Consider the following 17,466-nt stretch of genomic DNA (forward strand, 5'->3'; position numbering starts at 1 on the left):
CTCACAGATATTTAATATTGGATCATTTTCCTCAATGAATAAATGACCAAGCATAATTTTTTTTGTCTCATTTGTTTAACTGGGTTCTCTTTCTCTACTTTTAGGATTTGTGTGAAAATCTGATGTTGTTTTAGGTCATATTTATGCAGAAATAGAGAAAATTATAAAGGGTTCACAAACTTTCAAGCACCACTGTACAAGGTGGGACCTTTTTCAATGATACACACCTGGGTGCCTTCAGTATTTGGATTGAGATTAAGTAGCCTGCTGAGATTATTACATGAGACACAATCCATGACTAAAGCCGTTTTAAGATTTACAAGAATAACTGGACGGGCCTGTCTGTCCTACCAAGGAAAGCTTCTTGACATTGAGAAATACACTGAAATAGTCTCACATTACACGGCCAAGCGGATTGATATAATATACAAACAATGAAATGACCCAGTGTGGTTATATTAAATACCAGAGCATCAGCAACGCAATAGCTCACACGGCTGTACCATGAAAAACAAGACTTGTTTATAATTAGCCAAGTTGTTATTCATGAGAACAATTGGAACAATTTGATCTTCCAAAGAAAATCAGAATCAAAATCCATTGAAAACTCAAGGAGGATTAGCAATTTTTGTGAATTGCAGATGGACAGATGGATGACGGATGCTGCGTGATGGCAAGAGCTCGTTGCCTATGGCCGGTGAGCTAATAAGCACTCTTGGAATGCTGCTCGTCCAATCAAATTAACGGACCAGAACTAACTGTTGCATATCCCCAGTTATATCATAGCAATTAATTTTATTAGCTTTGCCATAATGTAAAATAAATTCAGCGATTGCTGGGTAGCTACAACAGCATAGCCAATTACTGTGGTCCCAAGTTAAAACAAAAGATTTACTACTACTAGATTTGCCAATAATTACAAGGTTTCATTTATTAATGGATGAAACACTGCACATTTTAAGGGTTTATAGTTAGATTTAAATTTTGTGGAACCTCAGAGATACAAATTTGTTCCTGTTCACATTTGTGTTATAGTCACAGTAAACAGTCATTCCCTCACCAGCTGCTTGTTAGGCTACACAACGCATAATGTAGTATTAGATATGCTAGTGGCGGCACGGTGGTGTAGTGGTTAGCGCTGTCGCCTCACAGCAAGAAGGTCTGGGTTCGAGCCCCGTGGCCGACAAGGGCCTTTCTGTGTGGAGTTTGCATGCTCTCCCCGTGTCCGCGTGGGTTTCCTCCGGGTGCTCCGGTTTCCCCCACAGTCCAAAGACATGCAGGTTAGGTTAACTGGTGACTCTAAATTGACTGTAGGTGTGAATGTGAGTGTGAATGGCTGTCTGTGTCTATGTGTCAGCCCTGTGATGACCTGGCGACTTGTCCAGGGTGTACCCCGCCTTTCGCCCGTAGTCAGCTGGGATAGGCTCCAGCTTGCCTGCAACCCTGTAGAACAGGATAAAGCGGCTAGAGATAATGAGATGAGAAACAAACAATTAATTAATTTAGGGCCATGTGACCCTAAATTCTCCGCTATTTTTCTTGCTTCACCATGACCCAATTAAAGATACTACATCATGCATCACGTGGTGGGCTTTCCCTGTTTGTGCAAAGCATTGTGGGATACAAATTTCAAACAGGAGAGGGAAATGGAGGACGTGAGTGTACGAATGAAACGTGAAAGATCAACTACAGTAACGGAAAGCGAGAAGAAAAGACATTATATGTGAAGGAAAAGAAGTGCAGGACCAAACTAATAAATATCAGCAGTCAGCGAGTGCCTCGGTGTGATCAGCTGTTTGTTTAGCGAAAGAATGATGGAACTGTCAGTGTACAGTCAAAGGTAAACCTGTAGATGGCAGTAATGCAACACTGGATGCCACATAACCGAAAACCCAACAGAAGAAGGTAGACCTGTGCATACGCACACCAGACTTCCTCTGTCTGCGCAAAGCGAGCGATTTCATGCACACTATTTGCTAAGGAATCCCCTCAAATTAAATAACTTCCAAGCCACGGAATGGTCTGGGATTTTTTTTAAAGATATTACAGAAATAAACATATCACAATGACCAAATTTCAGAGGGAAACAAATTTCACCGATTTTATGAAATCGAAAGGCCGTCTACTTTTAATATCGCTGCACATTGTCACTTTACTACATATTTTTGCACCACCCACCATAGCATTATAATGCTTACTCAGGCACATAAGTCTTCTTAGTCACTTTTTATTGTCCCTTTACTGTATTTTATTATTTAGTGTTTAGGCTTTATGTTTAGAAGCGACACTGCATGTGTCCAAAGCTTTCCACTGTATTTGTTACACATAGCAAGAAAGAATCTTGAATCATTGCAGGGTTGTATGCATCAAAACCTTGGGCAAGAGACATCAAAAAGAGGGAACCCACTCTTTTATTTCATTATACTTTTTTTCTTCATTTTTTGAACTGCAAGTCGCACAGTGAAAGGACTTCAATTGAAGAAGAAAAAATAAACACATTAGAAATTTCTTACAGGAAGTCAGCTGCCATCGGCTCCAAATACTTTGAACTGGTCCACCGGCCAATGATCCTTTTTGCTGTGTCATTCATTCACCCCACCCCTTTCCCCTCCCACACTAATGACAATTCCTCCCTTTAATAAAAAAAAAGGAACAAAGGGAAAATAAAGACATTAGAAGAAAATGTTTAACAATGTCCAAGGACAAACTGGTAGTCACTATCACAATAGTGGAAATAACATAGATACCTCTCAGAAAGCTAGTCACAAACTGAAGCGGTCCAATGGGAGCATTACTTGGATTTCCCACCCCACCCCAATATCCCATCCAGGGTACACACGGAGACAAAAATAAAAAGCTTATAGAAGAGCATCAAAACCCCCACCCCACCCCACCAACCCCACACACACACACCAAATTTAATTGAGGCATGAGGTGGGGGTGACCGCTGACCTTCAGCAGGTCACATAAGAGTCTCTATGAGGGAGCCCAGTAGAGCCCTAGTATTTCACTCCTGGTACGAACTCCTTCGCCTCTGGATTCAAACTGCTTTTGCGCTGAAACACAAACAAAGATACGACAATAATGTGAGACTTCCTCAAACATTTGTAAAACAATACAAGCTTTTTAATGTCTTTTTAAATGTTTTTAAGGCATTGCGTTGTAGTTATTAGCCTTCTTATCTTAAGTTAGAACGACACGCACCAGCATGGTTTCTCCACTCATCTAGTGCGCCGAAGCTTAAGGTGCCATTGACATCAGACACTTCAAGACAGTGCATGGAAGATATTTAATTCTCTTCCTAAAGATATGAGAAACCGTACCAGTTTAAATGAAAAGTTATATATTTTTTTTATTCGCGCACATAACAGATGCTCATAGTTTTGCACCACATTATAATAATTTTTTGTTTCTGTATGCTGTTATAATCATTATTTAGATTTCTTTTAGATTGTATACATACTTTTTTCCCTACAGTTTTTTTTTTTTATTATATCCTTAGCCTATTTAAGTGTGTGTGTGTTTTTTTAAAATCTTTGTTTACAGATGGTTTTCAGCATTGCAAGAGCCAAATTTCATTTTGGGTAATGCTAATAAACCGTTATTATCTCATCTCATTATTTCTAGCCGCTTTATCCTGTTCTACAGGGTCGCAGGCAAGCTGGAGCCTATCCCAGCTGACTACAGGCGAAAGGCGGGGTACACCCTGGACAAGTCGCCAGGTCATCACAGGGCTGACACATAGACACAGACAACCATTCACACTCACATTCACACCTACGGTCAATTTAGAGTCGCCAGTTAACCTAACCTGCATGTCTTTGGACTGTGGGGGGAAACCGGAACACCTGGAGGAAACCCACGCAGACACGGGGAGAACATGCAAACTCCACACAGAAAGGCCCCCGTCACCACGAGGCTCGAACCCGGACCTTCTTGCTGCGATGCGACAGCACTAACCACTACACCACTGTGCCGCCCACCATTGTTATTATTATTATGAACCATTGTTATTATTATTATGAGATGTCCACAAGCACTGGCGACTAGTGGTTTTCTCCGCCGGCTACCTGATCCCAGGGCAAGAAAAAAAAAATTGCCTTTCAAATGTTCAAGTGATTTATATCATCTCCACTGCCCATAATTTGCTGCAAATCCAATTATTCCACCACGAAACTGTCTTCGATTTGGGTCTAGCAAGACCGGAAGCAATGCCATATTTCTTGATCGATTCTCATGCTCTGACTGGCTGAGCTGGACCACGTGACCATGGTGTGGCATATGTAGTTATGTTACAGAGCCAGGCAGCAGAGTACAGAACTGAGAAAGCCAAGCACACATGCATCTGAAGGGAAATTTCATACATATTTCACAAGTATTTTACACGGAAATGGTTCGTAACTTATTAGCTGAGAATGCACCAGAAAGCATGTAAATTTCAAAATTTGTTCAGGGGCGGGGCATGCAAACTCCATAGCCACCTAACTTTTTTTTTTTTTTTAAAAAGCCAGCTACTTCAGATTTTCTGGAGAACCCTGATAATAATAATAATAATAATAATAATAATAATAATAATAAATGTTTTAATGTTATTGTGGAGTTGCAGAAGGGATGAGACACTCCACAGTTCAGACATTACAATGGGGAGAAATCAACATTTCCATGATTAAGAGATTAATTTGAAAACCCTGTTGTGGACAGATACGTCTGTCCATCCTACAGTGTGCAGATCATGTAGTGATGTGAAGACACAGGACCAGAGGGAGATCTACACACCACATGCAGTGCACTAGGGCTTTGACTTCGAACTTCGAATATAATTCGAATGTTGTGAAAAAAAAAAAAAAAAAGAGATGTTCGAACGAATATTAGGCAGCTCTAAATATTCGAACCTGTATATGGTATCATTAGGCATAATTCTTTTATTTTTGTGAATGTGGTTGTAAACATTTTCAGTTCAGGTCGCAGGGTTTTTTTTTTTAAACGTCTGTGGAATTTATGTGAATCGCGAAGGTCATTGTCTTTTGTCTTATCTGGGCACCTGTAGACGTTAGCGTCAAGCTGGCACGCATTGAACAATGGAGTCAGATGCTAGCACGTTGGAGATTTGCACTGCGGAGAATTTAAAAAGTGATGCGTGGTGCTATTTTGGATTCGAAAAAAAGATGGAGAATGCGATAAAAAAAAGGTTACCTGTAAAATAGCCCTACAATAAATGAAGTGTAATGTAACTGCTGATGTGATTAAATGCAATATAAAATGTGACTTTTTCTTCTGAAAATATCGATGTGTTTGTTTTTTTCTGCAGATATTTGGTTGGTTTTTGTACACCTGATGTTATAACATAAGAAATGAAATTACTAACGTAGACTATGCGACACTGCGCAGTAATGCTTTCATGCGCTGTTATTTTTGTCAACTTGGGATAGTTGCTCATCTCATCTCTAGCCGCTTTATCCTTCTACAGGGTCGCAGGCAAGCTGCAGCCTATCCCAGCTGACTACGGGCGAAAGGCGGGGTACACCCTGGACAAGTCGCCAGGTCATCACAGGGCTGACACATAGACACAGACAACCATTCACACTCACATTCACACCTACGGTCAATTTAGAGTCACCAGTTAACCTAACCTGCATGTCTTTGGACTGTGGAGGAAACTGGAGTACCCGGAGGAAACCCACGCGGACACGGGGAGAACATGCAAACTCCACACAGAAAGGCCTTCGCCGGCCCCGGGGCTCGAACCCAGGACCTTCTTGCTGTGAGGCGACAGCGCTAACCACTACACCACCGTGCCGCCGGGATAGTTGCTTAAAAAAAAAAAAAAAAAACTATTAGCTTACTTGCGCAAGTAGCCTATAGGCCTAAATTAATTTAGCCTACACATGGTGGAATTTACATACCATGAAGTTCATAAGTTAACGAAGTGAGCACGTAAAACTAATCTGTGATCTTATAACATATCGTGTCCGTGTTTGTTTGAATTGTGAATCAGAGACGCGAGCAGGAAGCAGTGACATGACAGCTGACACTGATCTCATTCAAAACAAACATTCTCAAAAGCCAACACGAATGGGCTCGGAACGGCAGTGTTATAAACTCACAGATTAGGTGTAGGCCTAGCAGTACCTGCTCATTTTGTAAACGTTCCCCTTTGATTGTCAGTGAGGCTACAGTTTAGAGGCTTTCATCAGTACAAGCAACCAGGAAACCGAAGGAACAGCGTTTCACACAAAAAAGGCAACGGACAAACGACGAAGTTTGTGGATTATGTAACGTTAAAAGTGTCAGCCGGTATAATGCCAATTACTACGACACTGCACGTTTCATTAGTAGTGGTTGTAAAAACACGCCTGAATATTTCATATTTCCTGCACGTAATCTTATTGACATTGACTGAACACTGCCCCCTGGTGGACTGAATATCATTTAATTTTGATGCCGAGGTGTTAGTGAGGCATTTAAGAATAATATAATTAATAAAAGTTCGAATACTATTCGAATGTCTAGATTAATTTCCAAACGAACTTCGAATATGATTTTTGGGCCAAGGTCAAAGCCCTACAGTGCACATACCCTCACTGACAACTCATGGTTTAGAAAGAATCTCAATTTTAGGGGTGCAGTGATGCAAGCAATGGCCCTCCATTTCTGGTTAAAATGACAGCTTGGGTGCTGCGACAGAGTCCGAGACTTACTTTATTCAGTCAAATTTTTGGAAGAATTTATTCAGCTTAGATAAATCTTATTTTGAAGACACTGTGAACCTGTGCGTTTTGTTTACAACATGCTTTCGTCTAAAGCGGGGAACAGGGGCGCTGCGCCCTCTTACTCTCGGTGTGCGCCCCCTTACTGAAATGCCGATTGAACTCCAAATCACACTTAGGCCATGCACTTGTATGCTACTGCACAACATGCAATCTTCCTCAAAATGATATTTTCTCTGTGAAAACATCCCAGCAACACCACGTGACAATGTGTCTGATCATCAAATACGTTATAATTACTCCAAAAATATTCCAGTCATAGTAGATGCACTGTCAGACGGTGCAAAACTGATCCGAATTGGCATTTTCCAGACTGAGGCACCATGTTGTTTAGTTGTTTACTTGTCGCAGCTGCTCTCGTGAGATTTGACATAGGTTATATACAAGGTCAGCTGACTTGTAGAGCAAGATTTCTCGAGACTGAATGACCTTTCACCCACCGGCACGGGAGCTTTTGATAGAAGTTCACGAGTTGTTTTTGTTGGTACTTGGCATTTAAAGATATCATCCTGCGACACGAAACGGAAGAAAGCCAAAGACTGCCCGGGGCAGAAGAAGAGGACTTCTTTTTTCTGTCATAAAGTGGATAAAGATGTTTCCGATGGAGAGATCATGACAATCGAGGGATCGGTCCATGCCGCCTGTTTCGGGGCCTCATTGAAGGACGCGCCAACCGAGCACTGTAACAGCGGCGTCGCGGAATCCATGACGAACGAAGACCAGATGTCTTGCTCTGATGAAGGCACAGAGTGTTCAGTGGAAAAGCAAAATGAGAAAAAGGCCAAATTCCAGGAAAAGTTTTTTTTCTTAAGCGCGCTTAGATTTTTTGCATGGTTTCAAACTTTGTGATTTGGGTTGGATTCCAACTTTACAATGTTTCCTTTTTTAGTTTCCTTTTAAAGAAAATAATTTTGCTCTGGAATTATTATTATTTTTTCCCCCATTTTGAACAACTAAGTCTGCCTTACTCTAGTATAAGAAAACAACAGATTTCTCTGGTGAATATTTAATACTTTGTAAGTTTGATTCATTCGAATTATAAATTTCAATTTGAATCATGAGGAATTAGTATTGTGTAATTTGAATTATGAGGTATTAGAATTTGAATTAAGTGTTGTTTGAGACAAAGTTTTATTTTCTTTTTCAATGTTGACAAACAATTTGTTACAATTTCCCTTTCAGATAGCCTCAGAATATCCCATTGTAGCCTCAATTTTTCAAAGGTTTTGCACGGCGGAAGGCGGCCCCCCCCCCCCCGCTTGGTCACTTTGTTCCCTTGCCATGGTGAGCTCCCTCATACTAAATTTTTCTAGAAAAAACCCTGTACAATATTAAACCTCTTCCAATACCAATTATTCATTTAGCCTATTTCATACAGACAAAAATATACACTGTTTTGCATTGTTTGTGTGTCAGAAACAAACACCAAAAATAAATAAATTTGGAAAAAAAAGGTAGTTTTAGTCATTATTTTTCTTCATTCAAATTTTGTTCAAAATGTTCTGAGAATCGAATTGAATCAAATCGTAAAGACAAGATCGTGAATCGAACCATGACCAGAGTTTATAGTTAAATCATGTTCTACAGGTTTCAGTGTTCCAGCTCAAAGAACTCACTGCAATGTCCTCGGCATTTGAGTCATTGACCGACAGCCCACTGAATTGCTGCTGAATGTGTCCAACTCCAGGAGGAAGGTCCCGTTCAGGAATGAACCAATCTTGATCCTCCTCTTCTAACATTTCTTGGAAACAGCGCTCCAGAAACTCCTGCTCCAAAAGCTCTTCCTCCACCTGTGTGAATTGAATATAAACCACAATTACAGGTGCCAAGCACAGCTCAGACATTTTCCTTATGTTAGGTCATTTGTTTTCTTGTATTCATTACATGCACAAACCCACATGTAAAAGGCCCACACAGGCTTTTACATGTATGAGATAAACTACAACTGCTACACAGTTTCTAAGTTAACGTCAAACTCTCTTCAGATCTTTCTGTGAAATATTCAATCCAGTCATAACCATATCAAATCCCTTGAGCTGCATTAGAAGTTCCACTAACCTGCCTGTTGTACTCCTCCTCATTCTCCATCCACATGTACTCCGCAAACGGGTTGGCATCTCCTTCCTTGTGCCCATTCAGCATGCCGTCTTCTTTCCCAGAGCTGCTGCCGCCCCCTGGTGTCTTTGCCACCTCAGGACTGTTAATGTCTGCGGGCTCTGCAGGAGATTAAGCAAATGAATATTCCCATTTGAATACCTCATTTAAACAAGGGGGGGGGGGGGGGGGGGGGGAAAGAGTATGGATTTTTAATAAAAGGGATACTTAAAAGCCATAAGCAAATGTGTAACTACCTAAAGTCTCTCCATTTGCAGCATTTTTATACCCATGTTGAACGAGATGTCACGTGTAAATGCTTTATAGTCTAGTAAATAATATGAATGTTTTTATTTTTAACCTAAAATACAAACAATTCCAAACAGTGCTTAAACTGAAGTTATAATGAATGAAGACTACTGGCACTGGGATGGATTTGACATTTTCTGATGCACTAATGTAGTTTATACTGTTGTATATTTTAGAATTTAGCAAAGACAAAAATAGCTATATACATAGAAATTTAAAAAAAGAAGAATCTATTTTAACTGTCCAAGCACCAATAACCAAAGCAAATTCCTTGTATGTGAGAACATACTTGGCAATAAACTGGATTCTGTACATTATATATAATTATTCATTATTTTAAGAATCTGTATATTTTGTAAAACTTGGCACCAGAAAATTGCAGTAAGTGGCTGAGTTACTGTAAGAAAGTCTGAATGAGAAAGTACCATAATCAGTTCATTATTATATGGAAAATGAATTGGATTGGAGCAACCTTAAAACAGAAAACCTTCTACACTACTGGAAGGTTTTTTTTCTGGTAGTATGAAAACATTGAAGAACATTCAATATGCTCATCAAGTCTGACATTGCTATCACTGCTTAGTTATTGTCCAAATTGTGATTCTTAAATCACATTTAATCCTGGGGTTCATGGAGGAACAGCTGATAGTGTTACACATACATCTCCAAAGGTGGTAGGTGAACTGACTGGACTACATTGCTCCTAGGAGTGCAAGTGTGTGAATGGTTCCTTGAGGTGGACTGGATTCCCATCCTGGCTGTTTTCCATCCAATGCTTCCGAGATAGGCTCCAGATTCACAGTGACCAGGAGAAACACCATACTGAGCATGAACATGTGAATATAAGATCCTTTTCCATGGAAAGGGAATGTTTCAGACATTATGGAGAATAATATAAAGTAAACTAAACAATCAAGCGATCTTGAGTAAATGCAGGCTTTGTGGAAACCCTTCCCATTTCAGCCCAGGCCCTTTTAAAGGCTCTATACACCTAGGGGCCCTGGACACGGCACGGTGGTGTAGCAAGTCAAGTCAACTTTATTGTCAAATATGCTATACATGCTCGACATACAGCACAGATGAAATTTCAGTCCTCTCTGACCCACGGTGCAAACAGGCAATGCAATAAATAAAAATAGAATAATTGAAAACAAACAAACAAACAAACAAAAACAATATAAACAGTATAAAAACACTCTAGATAGGAACTAGACATAACCCTAACCTCACAGCAAGAAGGTTCCGGGTTTGAACCTCACGGCTGACGGGAGCCTTTCGGTGTGGAGTTTGCATGTTCTCCCCGTGTCTGCGTGGGTCCCCCCCCCCCACAGTCCAAAGACATGCAGGTTAGAAAAAGATTGGGGAAGGCTGTGTCAGGAAGGGCATCTGGTATTTATTAAAAAAAAAACAAAAACAAACAAAAAACCCTATGCCAAAAAAAAGGTTGAAAATCAATTGTAGCTTTGCCCTGTATTCCTCCCCTGTCACAAACTATGTGATTTATGTGACAATTAAATTACAGTCTCAGGTCAGCTCAATTACTCCCTAGCCCCCCGCCAGTACCATACCTCAGACTTCTGACCCACTCTGCCCCCCCACCACCTCAATATACAAGACCAGTGACCCCACTTACTCTGCCCCCCCAGATGTTTACCTGATTTGCACATTTGTTCATTTTATCTTACGGTTTACCTGATTTGCACATTTGTTTACCAGCACAATTATTTATCTTTAGTTCTTATTTCTTAATATTTTAGATTAGACCTTTATTAGAATAGACTTTATCATTTATTTATTGAGCACCTTAACTCCAAGCCAAATTCCTTGCAGCTGCAACAATTACTTGGCAATAAAGCTTTTTTTGATTTGATTAATTTGGTTAAAATGCAGTCCATACAAAATACAGTATGAACATGGCATAAAAACCAGGATTACACAAAAAAGTGTGAACACTTGTTTCCATTGTGGTCCCAGAGACTTATCACAGCCATGATTACCATACTAAGTAAATACCCAAGCTATAAATGATAATAATAAAGTAATACATTAATAATAATAAATAATAATAATAATGAATACCAAAAATAGTACTCATACTATCAATAATAATAATAATAATAATAATAATAATAAAACAAAAAGGACATAGCACCAGAGTAAAAACTAGAATAAATATACAAGAAGAAAACAACTAGTGAACATTAACACAGGCCACAATAGAAACTAATAGCATGGAGTAAAGCAAAAAAAAAAAAAAATCATCTGACAGAAAAAAAAGCTCCATGTCGTTGGTCCCTACCACATCAGCGATGCGTCAAATTTTAAATGCCGTGTTGTCCATTACCCCCTCAGCCCCTACATATAGTACATTTACATAATTTTAACAATGACTAAAGCTAAGGCAAGACTTTACCATTGTCATTACTGGCTATAAATTATGAAACATCAAGTTTTCAGCGCAAAGTGCAAATTTATTTCAACAATACTTTAGTAATGCACAACAGTGGTTAAGAGAAAAGTGCAAGTGCAGTCGAACTTGAACCATGCTTTCAAAAGAGTGGAACAGAAAGAAAAATAAGAATCTGTTGACATAAAACCAGGAAACAAGAAAAGTAAAGTGAAAGTTCACTTTTTCTGCTTCTACGCAGTGAAGCCAAAGGCATCTAGTTTTTTGCCATCGCTTCCATAGTTTTTTTTTTTTATGGCAAACTACACAAAAACACACCTGCCATTTTCATCTTTTTGCACCATGAGCTAAATGGCTTGCCATTATCGCCCATTTCATTTCGCCAAGCCCATCTCCACTTATTCTTTACCGTTTTGTCGATGTCTGACACATCTGTGCCTTCATTTAAAAGTAGCGCGTCCATGCTGGCTAAACCGAAAGTAATTTGACGCGCTCTAGTGATGGAAATCGAAGGGCCTATATCCGGTGGCCTTATATGCAGTACTCGAGTTGAGGGGGAGGGGGGATGTGGGGGGCGGCATCCCCCTTCTGAAATAAAAATCTCAAATCATTCCCCTTATAAAACGGCCATCCCCCTCATCACATCCCTTGTGCCATTTTACCAATTAATGTGGAAATTAGCCTACTATTATTTTAACAAATATTACTACCATTTCAACATAAGAGGCTTTGCGCAGTGATAGCCTACATGTAGCCGGATAAAAAAGACGCATATTTATTTATTCGGTTGCACCTCTCATTCACATCTATACGGAGGTTTCAGTCACTCAAAACAGCTACTTTCGCAAACTGGGCAGAGTGGAGATTTCTGAAAACTCCATCTTCAGACACTTGTGTAAACAGGGAAAACGAAGCAGCAGTGGGCGAGAGGGCGCGCACGAATATAATGAGTCATAGGTGTGAATCTTTCACCGAATGCCAGTTGTCCCGGTTCTTCATGAAATCGCACGCGCATGCACAAATTCATTTGGTTAACTTTCAAATAACTGTTCTTGTGCACTTGACACCGGAGCCACTTTCCTAAATTTTGAGCTTCGGAGTATTGGCTTCTTTATCTATTTAATCAATGAATTTATTTGTCACATACATTAAATTACTAATGTAAAACATTCGTAGCCTATTTAAGCAATAGCTGTTTTCTCCACTGTTTTCCGACCTTTTGTGCTTAGTGAATGAGACACTTCATTACACTCCACTGACTGACTTCCAATTCCGGACTTTTTTGAAAATGTAAAATATAGGCCTACGAGATGTTTTTTTGGGACTTAATTCGCGTTGGTCCTTCACTATTAATTTTTGAGACTGACGAGACACTAAATACTGTGGAATTATTTTCTCCTTACTATGAAGTTTGGCATCTTAAACAAGTGTCGGGAAATCTTGCAGCCCGACTCTGCAGCCTCCAATGTTTAAGCGAACTGCTGAAACCATAATGTTTCAAGATTAAATCGTAGGCTAATCAAACCAAAGAAAAACACAGCCTATCCAGGACGTTGTCTGCCGAAGCCTACAAAACGCTTAATAGCAAAGGTCTTGCTGCGGCTTCAACTTGTTCACTTGATCACCTTTCAATAGGCAAATATCATTATTACTACTACTACTACAAAAGGCCTAGTATTAGTAGTAGACAAGTAACCTAGTTGCCTAGTAGTAGGACAGCCAAATAGTTTCATCAGTGGCCTACGCCGAGCCTCCCCAGGACTAGACAGTAGCGGAGGCTGTATTTATTTATTTATGCCTATCTAGTGCAACAACTTATTCCTTTACATATACTCAAACATAGCACAAGAAAGGGTTCAACAACAGGCAATCACAGCAGCTTGGTGAAGTTCTAAATCACATCGGTGTCAGACCTATGGGCCTACCCCCCCCTTTTCCCCCTCGGATCTGCATCAATCTCATTATTGACCTTTAGCACTCCCAGTTGACGGAAATCCGTCGTAGCGACGGAAAACTTTAATCCATGTAATAGTAAATAAAAGGTGTTTTTTTTTTTTTTTTTCATGGACCGGTCTCCATCAAATCATGCGCTCTGATTACCTCGTGACCGGTCCGGAATCCTACAATCCGAACTCCGGTTACAGACCTTTGGCGACTTGCTCGTTCACAACAAACATAGTAGCAATTTTTTTGTCAATATTCATTTTCGCATTTCTCAGTATAATAGCATTAATTTTACAGCATGGATAGCGATAACGAGTGTTCACAGCAAAAGCGAGTTTGACTACCCTGATAAAGACTAAATAGAAGAAAATATTTCAGAAGAAAGCCAAAAACGAGCTTGTAGCAGGTTTGTTATGGTTTCCCTTTTGAGCGCTCTCACTTACTGCTAGAATTTGGTAAAGAAAAAAATAAATATATTATTTACCAGGTTAAGGTCAGTCCGCATCATGAAATACCGTGACCTTGGCCTTGAAAATACTGACCTCGGCGACCTCACTCAGTATTTTCAAGACCTAGGTCACGGCATGTCACGATATGGACCTCCCAGCTGGTAAATAATAGATATTTATCTCCTGGTGTGATATCTGATTAAAATAAAGACTTTTTACAGCTTTCTTAAAATTAGACAGATCTTGTATGTAGTGTAAGGGTAGTATCTCACTGGGCTGCGACAGCTTGCGACAAATTGCATACGTCATTCACGAGAGAGTTTCAAAAGTGTCTTGAAACATTCGCGGGGCTTCTCAATTTCCTTGCATGAGTCGCAAAGTGTTGCTCCTTCGTCGCTGAAATTTTGAACATGTTCAAAAAATTCATGTGACAAAATTCCTCTCAAACTACCCGCAAATGCGTCGCTGGTGTTGCAAAGCCGTCGCGAACCCTTCTCAAGTCAGTTTCCGTGAGACTTCCTCTACTTCCCTGCCTGCCGAGGGAAAGCCGGGCTGTGACAGCCTGCAACTAGTTGGAGACACAACAATTGCGGTAAATATGCGAATATCAATTCAGTGTGATTCCAAGTGAAAATTGTCGCTAATTTGCATATTTTATCGCAATTGTTGTGTCTCCAACTAGTCGCAGCCTGGTGAGATACTGGCTTAACTGAAGGAAGACTGTTCTACACCTGAATACCAGCGTAAAGGAAACTAGATTTACCAAAAGACTTGACCCTAGGTATCTGCAAGGATGATGCACTAGACCTTGTATTGATTGAATGGTGTTGTATAGTTGAAGCTTTGGGCCAAATAATTTGGGACAGAACCATTCAGAACCTTGAAAATAAGATTAAGCTTCAACTGGGCAACACGTGTACTCACTGGTAACATATTCATCTCATCTCATTATCTCTAGCCGCTTTATCCTTCTACAGGGTCACAGGCAAGCTGGAGCCTATCCCAGCTGACTACGGGCGAAAGGCGGGGTACACCCTGGACAAGTCGCCAGGTCATCGCAGGGCTGACACATAGACACAGACAACCATTCACACTCACATTCACACCTACGGTCAATTTAGAGTCACCAGTTAACCTAACCTGCATGTCTTTGGACTGTGGGGGAAACCGGAGCACCCGGAGGAAACCCACGCGGACACGGGGAGAACATGCAAACTCCACACAGAAAGGCCCTCGCCGGCCCCGGGGCTCGAACCCAGGACCTTCTTGCTGTGAGGCGACAGCGCTAACCACTACACCACCGTGCCGCCCTGGTAACATATTGGCCTGCTTAAATTCCTCAGCACCAATATGACTTCTGGCTGGCGCATTCAAAATATCTCATCTCATCTCATCATCTCTAGCCGCTTTATCCTGTTCCACAGGGTCACAGGTAAGCTGGAGCCTATCCCAGCTGACTACGGGCAAAAGGCAGGGTACACTCTGGACAAGTCGCCAGGTCATCACAGGGCTGACACATAGACACAGACAACCATTCACACTCACATTCACACCTACAGTCAATTTAGAGTCACCAGTTAACCTAACCTGCATGTCTTTGGACTGTGGGGGAAACCGGAGCACCCGGAGGAAACCCACGCGGACACGGGGAGAACATGCAAACTCCACACAGAAAGGCCCTCGCCGGCCACGGGGCTCGAACCCGGACCTTCTTGCTGTGAGGCGACAGCGCTAACCACTACACCACCGTCCGTGCTGCCCCGCATTCAAAATATACCGAATTAAATTTATTCTGGGATGCCTGTAGTCTAGTTTGGAACTTTTTTGATAACCCAGAATACCATGAAGTAGTGATATAGTCATAGTGACTTTGAATAAAGGGTCGATACGAGCAATTTCTTTGTTTCTCAGGTCACAGGATTTACTTTCCCAGAGAGAAACTTTAGTTTAGCACTGGGTTTAAAAAAAACAAACAAACAAAACTATATGCTTTCTCCATTCAGAGACTAATCTAAAGTTAATCCCGGATACTTGACAGAACAGTATGAAAGCTTGTCACCAGTACATTGCACCTGAATGGAATTTATATGGTCAAGTTCTCTCTTGGAAGCAAAAGAGAACTGACTCAGTTTTACCGAGCTGTAGAAAGAGACTACTGTCAATCAGCCATTCTCTCATTGATTCTATTTCTAGCTTTTTCTGATTCTGATTTCTGATTCTGACTCATCTTGTAAAAACATATACACACACACACACACACACACACTCTCATATATATATATATATATATATATATATATATATATAGGATTCTTTTTGGTTTTACTGTATCCAGTCTGTGTGACAGAATTAGTAAAAGCACATGGACTTTTCACTTCAGTGCTGTTCTGAACCGTTTGCTAATAACACATCCACAAATCCCCCGGCTTTAGCATTCACCGGATAGAATACACTGACTTGAATGAGCACTTGGTGATCACTTCTTTGGGATCATATCGAAGTTTTACACTCAAACCAACACTTGGAAGCCTGTCTGAGTAGCACAAAATCTGGGGGAAATCCGGCATATACAAATGATAAACAAAGAAAAAAGGTAGACTCGGGCAAGCTCATTAACATCTCGCGAGATCACAAAGCAGGCCGACATTGAAGTGAGCTAAAAGAAACAAGGCCTCGACAGCATTACTTTTCACCACAAAAACAGCAGCACTCTTCAGAAATCTTAAATTATGCTGTTTTTCCCCCTTTTACACCCATAACATAGATATTATCTGCTAACGCGATTACACGACACTTCAAACCAAGTGATAAAGTAAGAAAATAAGAGTGCCTCATGGAGCTAACGAACACTTGCACCCTGGCTAATATTTAGCTTTCAGCTAAAAATACATCGCGTGTTTTTCACTGACTAACAACCACAGCGACATCATCCGAAAGCCATGTAAAAACAGACATTTTTATTATATCTGATATGACTTACCAGGCATGGTAGCAACGCTTTTATCCCGAATAATTCCAAAAATAACTCCTGTGATAGATGTAAATTTTCCTATTTTCAGCAACACCGTTACCTGGCCAGCCTTCTATCCTACGTCAGAATCATTCATGTGGAGCTGCATTTGAAATGTTGGTGTTTGCGCCCCCTCGTGGCTTCTGTGCGCCAACACAGCTGTACATACAATCATGAACCAAGAGAGGGCGCAACGCGGGTGTGATAAGTGTGACTTTTGAACGGTAGTGTATATATATCTCATCTCATCTCATTATCTCTAGCCGCTTTATCCTTCTACAGGGTCGCAGGCAAGCTGGAGCCTATCTCAGCTGACTATGGGCGAGAGGCGGGGTACACCCTGGACAAGTCGCCAGGTCATCACAGGGCTGACACATAGACACAGACAACCATTCACACTCACATTCACACCTACGGTCAATTTAGAGTCACCAGTTAACCTAACCTGCATGTCTTTGGACTGTGGGGGAAACCGGAGCACCCGGA

At 40.8% G+C, this 17,466-nt stretch overlaps 1 protein-coding gene across 1 annotated transcript; it reads right to left on the reverse strand.

Annotated features, from left to right (window-relative positions):
- Positions 1 to 2,393: 2,393 nt before the first annotated feature.
- Positions 2,394 to 17,084, reverse strand: paip2b (poly(A) binding protein interacting protein 2B). The gene is made up of 4 exons (XM_060926393.1): positions 16,951 to 17,084; positions 8,826 to 8,983; positions 8,384 to 8,557; positions 2,394 to 3,056 (listed from the first exon to the last, which is right to left on the reverse strand). The coding sequence occupies exons 1-4, from the start codon at positions 16,955 to 16,957 to the stop codon at positions 3,000 to 3,002; spliced, it is 396 nt and encodes a 131-aa protein (XP_060782376.1). The 5' UTR covers positions 16,958 to 17,084; the 3' UTR covers positions 2,394 to 2,999.
- Positions 17,085 to 17,466: the final 382 nt, after the last annotated feature.

The sequence above is a fragment of the Neoarius graeffei genome, chromosome 7 (assembly GCF_027579695.1).
Source record: "Neoarius graeffei isolate fNeoGra1 chromosome 7, fNeoGra1.pri, whole genome shotgun sequence".
Lineage (NCBI taxonomy): Eukaryota > Metazoa > Chordata > Actinopteri > Siluriformes > Ariidae > Neoarius > Neoarius graeffei.